Source organism: Astyanax mexicanus, chromosome 3 (genome assembly GCF_023375975.1).
Source record: "Astyanax mexicanus isolate ESR-SI-001 chromosome 3, AstMex3_surface, whole genome shotgun sequence".
NCBI lineage: Eukaryota > Metazoa > Chordata > Actinopteri > Characiformes > Acestrorhamphidae > Astyanax > Astyanax mexicanus.
This window is the reverse complement of record NC_064410.1, coordinates 33,181,466-33,196,586: the sequence shown is the minus strand read 5'-3', so window position 1 is coordinate 33,196,586 and position 15,121 is coordinate 33,181,466. Positions and strand designations below refer to the sequence as shown.

At 35.1% G+C, this 15,121-nt stretch overlaps 1 protein-coding gene across 1 annotated transcript in view; it reads left to right on the top strand.

The window, feature by feature from the left end:
- The window catches only part of ptpn2b (protein tyrosine phosphatase non-receptor type 2b), a 29,211-nt gene that overhangs the window by 522 nt on the left and 13,568 nt on the right, over positions 1–15,121 (top strand). The window contains exons 2-5 of the mRNA XM_007254675.4: positions 3,836–3,926; positions 7,718–7,818; positions 9,744–9,842; positions 13,620–13,754. Of these exons, the coding sequence (XP_007254737.1) occupies positions 3,836–3,926; positions 7,718–7,818; positions 9,744–9,842; positions 13,620–13,754 (426 nt within the window). The remainder of the gene's footprint in view (positions 1–3,835; positions 3,927–7,717; positions 7,819–9,743; positions 9,843–13,619; positions 13,755–15,121) is intronic.

The window sequence follows — 15,121 nt, the reverse complement described above, 5'->3', positions numbered from 1 at the left end:
TGTGTACTAGCTGAATGTGTTTTTTACGCGTGTCATTCCAGTGTACCGCAATTAAGGCTGACTAAATAAAATAAAAAACTTGATGACTGGGATAGGGTAGGGGGTAGGTAATATAGATGCTGAGAATCGGCATAATAACAAATTGCAGCCATCAAAGTGCATGCTCTCTATTACAAACTACGTTTATAAGAAGACTAAGATGATTGACAGGGCACTGTTTATTTAAAACTTTAACTAGGTTAGCTATTAACTATTAAAACTGTTTAGTGTAAACTCTGCATTAACCAGACATATCAGTACATAACAAACTAAATTCTGATATGTGTTAGCTAACGTTAGCCTAGCTAGCTAAATAGTAAAAAATCGCTTTAAGCTTTAGTAGGTTACACAATGTTTAGTTTTATTGAATGTATCCATGTTTGAGATGTAGGTTAATTCCTGTTTTTAGAGAAAGAAAGAGAAAAGCGGGACACTGTATTTTACACATCTAACCTGGTTAACCTAGGTTAGCTTAGCTATCTCTAGCTAGCTAGGTTCACCTAACGTTAACTTTAACGCTAGCTAGGTTCTACTTGTAATTTACTCACACTGGTAGCAGAGGATCCTCAGTGAACCTTAATATAATGAGCAATACTGGCTAGCAAGCTAAATATTTGGTACTGCACGGTTTGCCTGCTGACACAGTATAATATTAATTTATGAAAAAGCGTTTCCCCTCTGCCTTTTTGAACTCCTTCAATGTTGTCTAGCTAACGCTAACATCTCGAAAACCATAGTGAACGGTGTGGATTTTACCATTACAGTCGCATGAAATACCACTGGAAATGCACTAACCCAAATTAGTTCCCTTTGTAAACACCTGCAACGTAACCTAAATATGTGCCTCATAGCTAACTTTGCTAACTTAGCTAGCGTTAGCTTAGCTAGTTCCCAAATCTCTCAAGGAGTGAAACTGACTAAACTAAGCTAAGCTAGCGCCTTTAGCCTACCCCCAACAGCAGCCGCCACACAAACTTTAAGGCAAGAACATGTCCAATGATACCGCCAGTTGATTTAGTGTTCAGTGTCATTAATCCTGAATTCATGCTGACTGGTACTTTTGCTACCTGGCTACGCTAAGCTAAAACTATGTTCATGGAGTGTATGTAGCGCTAGTGTAAAGTGAATTAGCTAAGCTAAGCTAAGATAGCTAACGCTAGAAGATACATCTCTGAAAAAAATACGAGACCACTTCAGCTTCTGTATCAGTTTCTCTGACTTTGCAATTTATAGGTATATGTTTGTAGTTTATAGAATAAAACAATGTTTATTTTACTCAGACAACAATTCGTGCCAAATTTCTAATAAAAATATTGTCATTTAGAGCAGTTATTTGCAGAAACTGCTCTGCTCTGAAACGCAGTTAAATAAACGTGGATAACTTGTTCATAACCAACACCTTCCTAATATTTAAAGTGCAAGATGATTTATAGTGTAATGTTAATAAGACAACAGGGCAAATTGTAGTCAGAAAGAAAATATAATGTTTCATAGGGCTGTGTAATACTGTTTTACAAAACTAGGAGATGATTTGCTGAATTGTTCTCTGTGAAACTAATACAAGTTACAGAATTTCATTACAGCATAAGGTGCAACACCTGTCATTCTCTTAAGGCTCTAATCAAAATAATATTTCAGTGTTTTCAGTATCCATCTGCAGTGGACAGTCAGCCAGTTTTATGTTTTTAATTTGTGATCTATGGCCACAGGTGTATTAAAATTATTAATATTATATAATATTTTTTAACAGTAAATATGGATAAATGTGTTTTTTCTAATAAATTGTATCAGCTTTACTTGATGGTTTCTGTTTTAGGTGCAGTGTCTTCTATACTGTAACTGTACTGGCATGAGAAAATGACATTAAAGGACTAGTTCAGCAAAAAAATCAAATAAAAATGAATGATCACTGACACCCAATACTCAAGTTTATAAACATAAAAATAAACTTTTCTACAGAGATGAATGGTGGCGTATCCAGAAATACTTTTACTTTAGTAGGGCTGGCCCGAATAGCGTTTTTTGAGCTCCGGATATTCGGCACTGATTCGAAGCGAATATTCGAATATTCGTTTTTAAAATAAGAGGTAAAAAAAAAAAAAAAAAAGGAAATCACGGCCCCTTTAATCCACTGAAAAATTTTCAATTTGCTCTGACCGACAAGACATATTCACCCCGGATTTTGGGTGTTTTTATCCCGGATTTTTGTGTTTTCACCCCAGATTTCTTTGTGTTTTCATCCCGGAATTTCTGCTGCCCTACACCGCGGCTTATCCGCTGCGTAAGCAGGCTAGGAGGCTGCTGCTGCATGGTTTCTCCGCTGCGCAAGCCAGCCCAGTAAATTGCTGTTTGTGTTTTCACACTTAGGCTATTTGCTTAAAAAAACAAACAAAAAAAACGTTTGTTCAGGAAGTATTTTATATTCTTAAACATTGTTAATTATATTAGAGGACAGTCATTGTAAACTGTACTTGGTCTATTTCGGTTAAAGGATTGTGCAGGGCATATTACTGATTTTGTATTTTTGCACTTGGGCTATAAGCTCAATATTAAATATTTCGTTTGTTTAGAAATTATTTTATATTTTTAAACCATGTTAAATTATATTAGAGTAGAGGAAAGTCATTGTTAATGACGTTATTGTACTTGGTCTATTTCGGTTTAAGCATTGTGCAGGGCATAGCCGTATTACTGATTTTGTATTTTTGCACTTGGGCTATAAGCTCAATATTAAATATTTCGTTTGCTTAGAAATTATTTTATATTTTTAAACCATTTTAAATTATATTAGATAAGAGGAAATTCGTTCAGACATCATTTTTGTAGGCCAGGCTTTTGTAACCGATTTAGCCCCTACTGTTGCCACATTACCCCTTACGTTTTATTATATAAATCAGTTTCGTTTTTTTTTTATCATGTATAATAGAGGTCTGCGCGAGACTGATTTTTAAACCCACTCTTCCACGCTCCCGCGTTTCTGTCTCGTTACCGCTCCGCAAAAAAATTGCTTCTTTTAATCCCGCGCCCGCCCGCCACATACACATTTCTGCCGCTCCCGCCCCACGTTCCTAATATAAATTAAATAAACTACATTTAATGCTTCAAATTTACTTATATATTTATTGAAACAGCAGCGCTGCACCATCGGTGTGTGCGTGTGTGTGTCGGTCCATCCTGCGCGTTGAGAGTTTTCTTTAGGTTTTTTTTTTTTTACAATTATTACAGTTTTCTTAACTATTTATTAATTTGCTCCCGCATCGTCTGGATTAAACTCCCGCTCCAGCCAATAACAGTTCAGTTCTGTCCCGCGCGCAAGATATTCTGACGGGACCCGCGAGAACAGAAGTGGTTAGACTGAGGTGGAACTCTGGAAAGGAGAAAAAAAACGAATATCCGAATACCAAAATTAAAAACCGAATACCTACTCAACGAACGAATATCCGAATACCCGAATATTCGGGTCCAGCCCTATACTTTAGTATGTATTATCCCTGTGCTCCAGTTTGGAAGTACAATAGTATTCGAAGGTTGAAAATTAGTGCATATAATCTAGGGGATTTAAGCCAATTTTGGCTTAAATGTTTAAATAAGGTATTTATTAATGTATTAGATATTTTAAGAAAGAAATGTTTAAAGATATTTTGGGATTGGTCTCCTGAGATAAGCTTGTCCTTTATTTATTTGCAAAAGTAATCATTCTGAATGGGTTTGTATAGATTTAATTTACAATGAAACATTCACAATGTAATGAACAACTGGTTTTGTCAAACAATTAAAACATTTTTTCTGGTTTTAGGAAATACGCAACCAGTCTCAGGAATGTCCATTCAAAGTGGCAAAATATCCAGAGAACCGCAACCGCAACAGATATAGAGATGTCAGCCCATGTGAGTAACCGTCTTTTGTTTTTGCTGGAACGGTGACCTTAGCATTCATGCATTTCTCACACACACACACACAGTGTAGCATGTTGATTCATATGCTGTATTTGTCAGAACACTCACACTCTTTGTTTGTATCCCACACACTACTGAATGTCAAAGGCTCAGACTGAAGCAATTCATACAGCTCTGTGCAAACATATTTTTATCAGTTGTGTGAATGTGTAAGCTTAATTGTTTCCAAACTCCCCTAAAGGAAGACCAGTATTTTCAGTTCCCATCTAACACTTGTTTATCCAGTGAGCTGCTGGAACATAACAAATCAATACATGTATTTGTCTGTTTGTCTTATTTTGCTGTCTGTTTACCTGACTGTGTTTTTCTAACTAATTTCTAAATTAATAATACACTAGAGGGAGTGCTATAATATGTAATATTTGGCACTGCAGTGCTGTGGTCGATGCAACCACGTGCCGTTGATCAGCACAGCAATGCCAACGCTACACGTTATAGCATGAACCTTATTGCGATTATACCACAGCTCCATTTTCGCTGTTTATTGAAAGATTTTGAGTTAAATAGGAGGAGAAAATATGATCTGTTTAAAATAAAATAGTTCCATTGCTGCTCTGTTTGTAGCTGTGCTGTTTGGCACGTAAGCGCTGCATTGTTGCTAGGTTACCTGTATGTGACTGAGTAATACATTGAGAGCTTCGGGTACAGTGCATTACCAGCTGATAACGACACTTGTAGAACACCTCTTAGCCAATCACATTGCAGGGTCGGAACTAAATGTGGTATACCACTAGCATTATGCTTATGTGAGTTTGTTTTAATATTTTACAGACAGAAACACTCACAATGCTGAGATATGCAGTTTTAAACATAAAAAAAAAATCACTATAAATATCTGTATGTATACACCAGTGAGCCAAAACACTTATTTCATAAAATATTAAAATATTTTAATTACCCTAATGTGCATGTGAAAGTATGGGATGCAGGATGGACAGTAATTGTTGGAGACTGTTTAAGTTGCTGCCCAAACTTATGGATGTAAGAAAGCAGCATAGGCTGGGGGAACTAACAGAAGGGCAAAAGAGTCAAAAGTTTCAGAAAATTGTTACTTTTACAAGAGGTGTAGCTCTTTATCTGTCAGGAGTGCCCATGCTGAACCCTGTTCTAGTGTTGTAGTACTTGAGACTAGTCTTGAGACCATAAACGAGCGGTCTCTCTGTCATCTCAGTCTCAACCTCATTTGGAATCAGTCTCAAGGAGATGTGTATTTGGAAATTGTCAAAACCATCTGATTCCAATGCGTCTATCTGAGGTAATTTTTATTAAAAAACTCATACTAAAGCTGCAGCAATCAGTATTAAAAGAACAACATCCTGTAAAGCAGTTTTGGGGGTTTTAAGAGTGAAAAATAGCAGTCTTCCCTACCATGCGAATGGTATGATTCACTTTCCACTAAGCATGCACACATTCAAACAGCACTCTTCATGTTGTTGTCAGCCACTGTCCACTGTTTAAACTGAAGTGGAAGAGGTTGATATTAAAGACGCTAAATTGACGCTAGACTGGTACTTTCTGAATGGTTATCAGATAATTAATGTTACAGACAAATAAAACATACAATTAAACACGTGATGTATAGTGTGCTGTGTGTAGTCATTCAGTCAGCCTTGGATATATGGAAGTTGAATTGTTTACCCAAATAAAAGCAGGCTTAGGTTAGAGAGTAATATGAAATTATGCAATTTATTGCCCAGCGTGAGCAGATGAACTGAACAATTCATAGCGAGTGTAAAGTAGCTTCGCACTTTTACATAGACCAGATAATGGAGAATGCAGGTGGAATGTTTGATAACAGTTTGAAAGGTTTATCTTTTTATCTGATGGAAAGATGTTTAAAACGAAAGTAACATACCTGTTCCCTGTACATAATAATAGATTGTCTCACCCACTCCTATGCACTCTTTAAGGTTCCTTTTGTTTCATTTTAAGGGAAAAAAGAATACGCACTGAAGTTAGATTAGCTGGCAAAACATTATCATAAGCATTAGCCTGTTTAAAGCGTGTGCAAATCAAAGTCATGTACTACAGCTTTCTTTGGTCTCGGAATGACTTTAATTTACTGTAGTAAATGGCAGAATGTTCACTGGTTAGTGGATCTAAATGTTTCTCTTCAGTAGTGAGTAGTAGTTTTAGTTCAGCTTTGGGGATACAAAGCTTATCACCCAGTCCTAATCCAGCATATCAGTAGTGTCCATGATGACTTTTTTAATGATTACTTAACGGATTAGTTTTGAATTTAGGGCAGACTAATGTATTATATTTTCATGGTTATCAATAGAACTGGATGGAATCTAAGGTGTTGGTTTATATTTATGATTTTCTGGTTTTAGAGCAGTAGGGACACAGAATAATAAATATCATTGCCTTAGTTAGACTAAAATTACAATATAATTATAATGAATTACAATCATTATAAAATATACCTACATGCTGTATTATGGATGAAAGTATTCTTTTTATTTTTATATAATTAAAAAAATCTTTTTAGTCTGTTCTTGGTCTCGACTCGGACTCAGCTACTAAAAGTCCTGGTCTTGACTCGGAGTTGGCTACTAAAAGAATTGGTCTTGACTCGGACATGGCTACTAAAAGTCCTGGTCTTGACTCGGACTCAGCTACTAAAAGTCCTGGTCTTGACTTGGAGTCGGCTACTAAAAGAATTGGTCTTGACTCGGACATGGCTACTAAAAGTCCTGGTCTTGACTCGGACTCGCCTACTAAAAGTCTTGGTCTTGACTCGGACATGGCTACTAAAAGTCTTGGTTTTGACTCTGACTCGGCTACTACAAGTCTTGGTCTTGACTCGGACTCTGCTACTGTAAGTCTTGGTCTTGACTCGGACTCGGCTACTAAAAATCCTGGTCTCGACTCGGACTCTGCTACTGTAAGTCTTGGTTTTGACTCTGACTCGGCTACTAAAAGTCTTGGTCTTGACTCGGACTCGACATGTTCCTGTCTTGGTCTTGATTCAGGCTTGAGATGTCCTGGTCGTATTCTTGGCTCCTACTTGACTACTAAACGTATTGACTACAAAAGTGGCTACAATACACATACACATACACGTTTATGGGCTGGGGCATGGAGCGATAAAAGGTGGTCACCTGGCCTAATGTTTGTTAAATTGTTTTACATCTTTTATTTGGATGATACCAATGCAATGCTTATCTGTGGGATGCAATGGATGAAAACTGCTTGGTGTCAAAGGATATATTGTATGATGTTACATTTTGGTGCTAGATACCACAAAGAATTTTCACAGCTGTTTTGGTGGCACACAGGTGACCAATAGAATATTAGGAAATTGCTCTAACTGTTTTGACTCACTGGATGACACACATGCACACACACAGTTTATATGAATAGCTGTAATAATTAATATTTTAACATTAACAGATCCATAATGCATGATGCTTTAAAAGTGACCATCACCTGTGACATGAAACATTACATCATATTGTTTATCCTCTAAGAACTTGGTTGTTGTCAGAATCCTTAAAATGTTAGATACTAGAAATACATCTCTAAACGTCCCTTTTCTTGTGTTGTTTGAAACATTTAAATCCATATTGTATGGAAAATGAAATTATTAATATAACAAGTGATTCCAAGACTTTGAATGCTAGTTCATGTCTATATTTTACTCTGCTTTGTAAACATATACGCTTATTAATTTAGTAGTACCTCTGTTTTAAGATTTTCGACCTCCTGTTTGCTTGCAGTTGATCACAGTCGGGTGAAGCTGGGAAGCTCAGAGAATGACTACATCAACGCTAGCCTGGTGGAGATGGAAGAAGCTCAAAGAAGTTACATCCTAACTCAGGTGAGATCAGTCTGTAGATCAGTCTGGGGTTTTCTAATAAGGTGGCCAGTGAGTGGAAGCACAAGGTAGGTGTTTCTAATAAAGTGGCCAGTGAGTAGAAATCCAATGTATGTGTTTCTAATAAAGTATCCAGTGAGTGGACGCACAAGGTAGGGGTTTCTAATAATGTGGCCAGTGAGTAGAAGCACAATGTGTGGGTTTCTAATAATGTGGCCCTGAGTAGAAGCACATTGTATGTGTTTCTAATAATGTGGCCAGTGAGTAGAAGCACAATGTATGCATTTCTAACAGGGCTGCAATGATTAGTCGATATAGTCGACAATGTTGATTACTTAAATTTGTCGATTAAAAATTTCATTGTCAACTAATCAATCATTTCTAACAGTACCGCATTACACAAAGTGCTGGAGACAGAAGCGCAATGGGAGATGGGTAAATGACTCACTCACACAGTTTACACTCTACTTAGTCTGTGTCTCCAAAAGTGCCAAAACGCAACAAATTACATATTTACTCACTAAATAATCAGTACTTTCCATGTTTAAACAACATCTGATCGTTTACATGCCTTTTAAATCTCATGTTTAGCTGTTTCTATCATTTTTTATTATAGCTGGAGGACATGGCAGAAATAATTGTTGACTAATTGGAAAAATATTTGTCAGATTAGTCGACTACCAAAATAATCGTTAGTTGCAGCCCTAGTTTCTAATGAAGTGGCCTGTGAGTGGAAGCGCAATGTAGGGGGTACTAATAATGGTGGCTGAAAAAAATGTTGTTGTAGTGGATCCTATATTGCCCACAATTTATTGCCCACAATATCTGAAATAGAAGTAGAAATTGTACTTTCATGGTTATGTTTTATGTCTGGAGATCCTCACTAAGGCTACAGTACATTGTGTAAGAAAGCCAAAGTTTCTGTTTGTCATTTTGCTAACACAACCTTTGCTAAGGTCATAATCTATGGGAGGTGCGTTGAGATGGTGTTTGTGTTAAGATGGTGTTTGCAGTTAAAGTTTGGTTAACAGCTACTGCCCACTTAAACCTGTGGTTAGATATGAAACGTGCCTATAAGGTCACAACAGTTGAAATTGCTTCAGTCAGACCTGTGTGTAGGAGAGCACACCAAAAACACTCATCTTTACTCACAGTCTAAATACCTATGACAGCATTTTAGTATGGCTTGCTAAATCAGCCTTCTCATGTGTATCGAGTAGCTGACCTGAGTTTTGTCCCAAGTATGTATGAAACTAGATCCAGAAACATACAGTACAGTACAAGGTACCTAATTAGAGTTTCAAAAGTTTTTTTTTTTCTGGTAAGACACCATATCACATTATTGTGAAAAGTATCACATTAATACTATAAAGTACAAGAATTTGTTAAACGTTTACTCTCATAAGGAGATCTTTGAAAACACAGTGTTTTTAACCTAGGAAAAGCCCACAGCCAGTGGGTAAACAAAGTAAAAAAAAACAATCCATTTCCTGTATCTGTATGATTATGTGCATTGCACTGCTGCAACACAATTGGCAGATTTGTTAATTGCATGCATGAGTAAGTGAATGTGTGCTCTTAACTAAGTGTTTAATAAGTATATAATACATAAGAGACATAATGTATAAAGATTTGTTTGTATAGATAATGCATATAGAACACTCATTTCCTATGTTTTTTGTTTACATATATACTGCAATATGCAAAGAAAAAAAATATTTTATATGTTATGAAAATGCTAGTTACTATGCATTAGGATTTGCTGATAATTAGCTACCCAGGCTGTGTATACCTCTTCACAATTATATATTTTGCACATTTTTGCAATTATGGGACGTTGTTTTTTATATATGCAATACTTATATGAGGTGTCACATAACCGAACATCCTGACACTGAGTTAAAAAGGTTTGTGTGTTTTGTTCTCAGGGCCCTCTGAGGAATACCTGCGGTCATTTCTGGCTCATGATCTGGGAACAGAACACCAAAGCAGTGATCATGCTAAACAGAGTGATTGAGAAAGGCTCAGTAAGTACAATTAAAACATTTAATTTGAAGAATCTGTTGTTTATAATTAGTATAAGGCGAACAGCTTTTCAGTTGTTTATTTTATTAATTTTGGCTAAAACTACTAGGCTACTCTAATATACAGAATATTACTGAATGATAAAAGTGCCTGTACAAAAAAATTGGAACATTTGTCTCTGAAGTGTATTTTTTTTTTATTTATTACCTTAAAGGATAATTTATTGAGATAAAATATTGATATGTTAGTTTTGCCCAGCCCTTACAGACAGTTCTTATTGGATTCATTTTGTATAATGAGAAAGTTAAAGGAGCTCAGTTCAGATTCGAGATCGGTGATAACAGACACAAATCAGAAATGTGTTTTTGATAAAGAGGTTTTAATAACCATGACATTTAAGAATAAAGCAATCCAGAAGTATTAAATTAAGTGTTTAAGAATTACCATCCCTCAATTTTTACAGTCTCAAAATTACTTACTAAGATAATTATTCATACAATTAACTTATAATGCAAAAAAAAAAAAATTACAGTCTGTGACTGCATGAGAACGTGTTCACTGCTTGAAAAACATGTGGACAGAAAATAGTCTTTGTTTCATCAACATGACTCATGTGAGTTTTGATCAGTGTTGCGGAACAGTTCAGGCTCGCTGACTGTTTTTTAACAGTACAATGCACAAAAATCGGTGTGAAGTCATGTATAAGTCAAAAGATTAATGAGACCATAGATTGAATTTCAGCTTTTCTTTCCGTATATTTACATCTACTCGGGTACCTTTCATTTGAACTTACTTAGGGCCTTAAAATACACCAGGATAAGTAAGTCATCCACTACTACTACTACTGGCATAGTAGAGATTACACATAGAAAAAGGTACAGTATGGATATGGTTACTGTGCATTTTTTGGTTGAATATTTCTGATTTTCCCTTAATGTTAATAATAAATAATACAAATCTTAAATAACAAACTAGTCTGCATCCTACACTTGAAAATCTTGAGAAAAGAAAAGTTCAGCTTCCATAATTTTACAGAATTGAGAGAATTTTTTCTTATTATTATTCTGATTTCCACAAAAAAAACTAAATGACGGACTATAAAAACCCTTACAATAGTACAATAGACTATGCAAAACACAAAAGGATGGACTATGTAATTGTACAATAAAAAAACAACATCAACATTAGACTGTACAAAAAAAAACAAGACAATATATTGAACAAAACACTATATATACTCTACTAAACACTGAGCAATAGACTATTAAAACACCAAGCTATAATCTATAAAAAAAACCCAGATATACTATACAAACCACTGTGCAGTATATTGTACAAAAACTAAATGATATGCTATACAAATCACTAACTAATAAACTGTACAACACGTCAAACAGTAGACTATACAAAACACTAAACAATATATAAAATATAAACAATATACTGTACAAAACACCAGATATGCTATACGAAACACTAAACGATATACTGTACTAGGGGTGGGCGATATGGCTCTAAAATAATATCACGATATTTCAGGGTATTTTTGCGATAACGATATACTTGGCGAAATAGGAAAACAGAAAAATAATTAATGAATTTCAGGAATATAGAATAATAGTATAACAATATAATCATAATGTGGCAAAATAAATAATATAGCATAAAATAATATAATGCAGCAAAAATATTGCAGAATATTTAGTGCATGCATATAAACTGCAAACTAAAACAATTATACAATAAATACACCTAAAGCTTCACAGTAAATAATAGACTACTTTTAAGACAGAACATCTCTATTATCACGATATGGATTTTTAATATCATGATATTTCTGTGTCACGATATATTGTATAGGATATAATATTGCCCACCCCTATACTGTACATAACATCACGTATGCTGTACCAAACTCCTAATTATAGACTATACAAAACTCCAAATGATGCCACTCTTCAGAGGCGTTTCAAATAGGAGAACAACTTGCAATTGGCCACCTTAAATACCTTTTCTCATGATTGGATACACCTGGCTATGAAGTTCAAAGCTCAATGAGGTTACCAAACCAATTTTGTGCTTCAGTAAGTCAGTAAAAAGTAGTTAGTAGTATTCAAATCAATAAAATGATAAGGGTGCCCATACTTTTGCACCAGTTAAATTTTGGTTTAATACATATTGCACATTTTCTGTTAGTACAATAAACCTCATTTCAATCCTGAAATATTACTGTGTCCATCAGTTATTAGACATATCAAACTGAAATGGCTGTTGCAAACGCCCAAATATGTAGAACTAAAACTTAAGATTATTAGGGGTGCCCAAACTTTTTCATATGACTGTACATCATGGTATATTGCTCAGGGATATTGTTCAACAGCTTATCTTTATGTACTATAAATAGCTTTGAAAAACTCAGACAATTGAATATGATTATTTCTATGAATTTTTCAGCAATCGATAGAAAATTAAATTGCAACAACTTATTTAAATCCAAAACACATCTCAACAGCAGGACTAAATAAAAACTTTGTTCAAAACTTAAAATCTAAGTAGGAAAAATAATAAGAAAACGTGAATTAGTAAATTAGAAAAAATAAATCATCGGACATTTAAAATTTAGCACAGGATGGAGACTAGACAGTATAGACAGAGTACAATGGGTGTTGGGGAATACCATTGTACATGTAGTTAATTAGTACACAAGTGTGAGGAACAGTGCTTAGCACCTGGATCATTTCCAAGAGCGTGTACACAACTATCTAAAATGGTAGTGCTTATTTTGATCATTTGAGGTCTGGATATTACACAACGCTGTATGATACATTATTAGACAATATAAAACACCAAATTATAAACTATACAAAACACTCCACAGTGTGGAGTGATTCCCCACCGGTATTGTAAAAATACTTTACTAGTGTGCTGATAGTAATGGACAGTGCTTAGCAGCTTGGATCATTGTCAAGACTATGTAGATTCAATAAGGTATTCTGTTCAGACTGAAAGATAATTTAGTGTGATCACACATGTAATTACTGTGAAAAATGAAGAATCAAATATGAAATCTGAAATGCCCTCGTTGACTTTTGAGGGGGTCAGATAAGTCATGTTTTCTCTCTCGCAGTGCTACTCGGTTTCTCTGGAGATTTGAGATAAAGCTGAATGTCAATGTGAGTCTGTGTGGTTTCAGTGGGTGGATGGTATTTTCAGTACACAAAAAAAGAAATGCATATTTCTCATCAGAAAGGTGTCCATTTTACTGGGTTTGTTGTTTTAAATGTGAGATTATTTGTAATATTTAAAGCTGAATTATATGAGAAAGATAAGAAAAACTGAAACTGAAAAATCTGCATAGCAAATATCACCTTTCATCATCTTCCAGTAATGCTGTGAAAGGTATAACTTGAATACGTAAGGGTAAAATGTAAGTTTCATCTGAACTAATCTTCCAGAAAGCAGGACAATTACAGACGTTAACTAGCAGATATTTCTGTATGAATTGTCAGTTTGTTTGTTTTGCTTGATTTAAGTCTTACTTTACTTGTTTTGGGATTTTAATATTGCTTAAATGTTAAAAAAAAATCTTGCCAAGAAAATTTGCTGAGCTACAGCAGTAGAAGGTCATGTCAGGTTTTACTTTTGTCAGCCGAGAACAGAAAGCTGAGGCTGCAGTGGGCAAACTAGGGTTCGGTGTTTTTCAATAGCATACCAAGTATAGATTAAGCTAGTTTTTATTATAATTAGTCTTCATTTTGTTCCTTTTCTTTCTATTGCAGGAAAAGTGTGCGCAGTATTGGCCAACGCAAGAAGAACAGATGTCATTTCGTGACACGCGCTTTGTCGTAAGGCTGCTGTCGGAAGATGTTAAATCTTACTACACCATTCGGCTGCTGGAGCTGCAGAACGCAAACGTGAGTTTCTAACATACTGCATTCAGGGAACTGATTCAAAATTAGAAAGGTTTCTTCATTGGAAGTACTTAAACTGAGCTTATCATGGCACTGGTAGTAATTCACATTGAATCATACATATTAAACAGAACATGAATAAGAAGAAAATTGCATGACTGAAAAAGTATAAAATTGTACGAAAAAGTAAAAGCTCTTAAAAAATTTATTTTAGGGACTTCATTTTTAATTTGTACATGTAAAATATGTATAATTGTCCGTGATTTAAAGACTTATCGGGTCAGAGTATTAAGACGTATTAAGGAGTATTTGAGCCTTATTCCTAAAGACAGGGCATTTAAATATGTGGGATAATCAAATTAGTGAGTGTATGTGTTTTTAAATAAGTCCAGATATTTTTGGAGAAAAATTCAAATAAGTGTGCAAAAAACAATAGCACCATTTTTATTCAAATGGTAGAACAGGCCAGTGTTCCTTATTTATAAATGAGCAAATATGTCACTGTTGCCTTTCTTTCCTCTTAATGTTACATTATTGACACTGTATAGAATGCTGTAACTGGTACAACTGAAAGACCAGGTCAGAATTACTTTCATTCTCTGACAGTTCAGTTGGGTTTTTTGGCCACAGTGGTTTTAAACCCACATACTCTGCAGGTTTCTGTGTTTTGCTTGCTCAGAAAGGGAAAGTTCACATCCTCACCATTGAAACTCAGGAAAAGCCTGAATCACAGTGTCAAGGACTTATTTCTGAATAAATGTGTTAGAAACAGCATGATGGCAAATGGCAAACAAAAAACATTAAAACAACAACAGTGTGTTATAAGAAATCTAGATAATGATCTGAAGAAAAAAAATCGTTGTTCTTATCTCATTATCTTTGGAAAGCTTTTGTGATTCATCTGATATTTAGCTAATGAGGTGATGGGGGAAAAATAATTAAGCAGAGTATTTAGTTTCTCAAGGCAGGGTTCAAGACCTTTATGCAGAGAGGAAGAAATTTAGTTGCCTTGCGTTGTTTTGTTTCTTGGAGGTGTAGCTTGGTGTAGAGGGTTACAAAGCACTTGAGCAACTGTAGAATTAAATTTGTCATTGTCATTTTGTCATTTTTGTACAAGCAGGTACACAGATCAACATGCTTTAATATGACAACCGATGACCAGGTCATCAGCTATTACATTTGTGTGCAAAAATGAGGACTTGTAAACACCCTGATTCTACATCTTCTGTGTTGCCCTTTAAACTCTACTTAATCCTCTGTGAGAACTGAAAATGTAAATAATGTGGGAGCACTGTTGTGGCTGTTGGCTTTATTGCATGTAATTTTAAATGTATGACTGCTGTAAAAACTAAAATCAGGAGCTCAGCCCT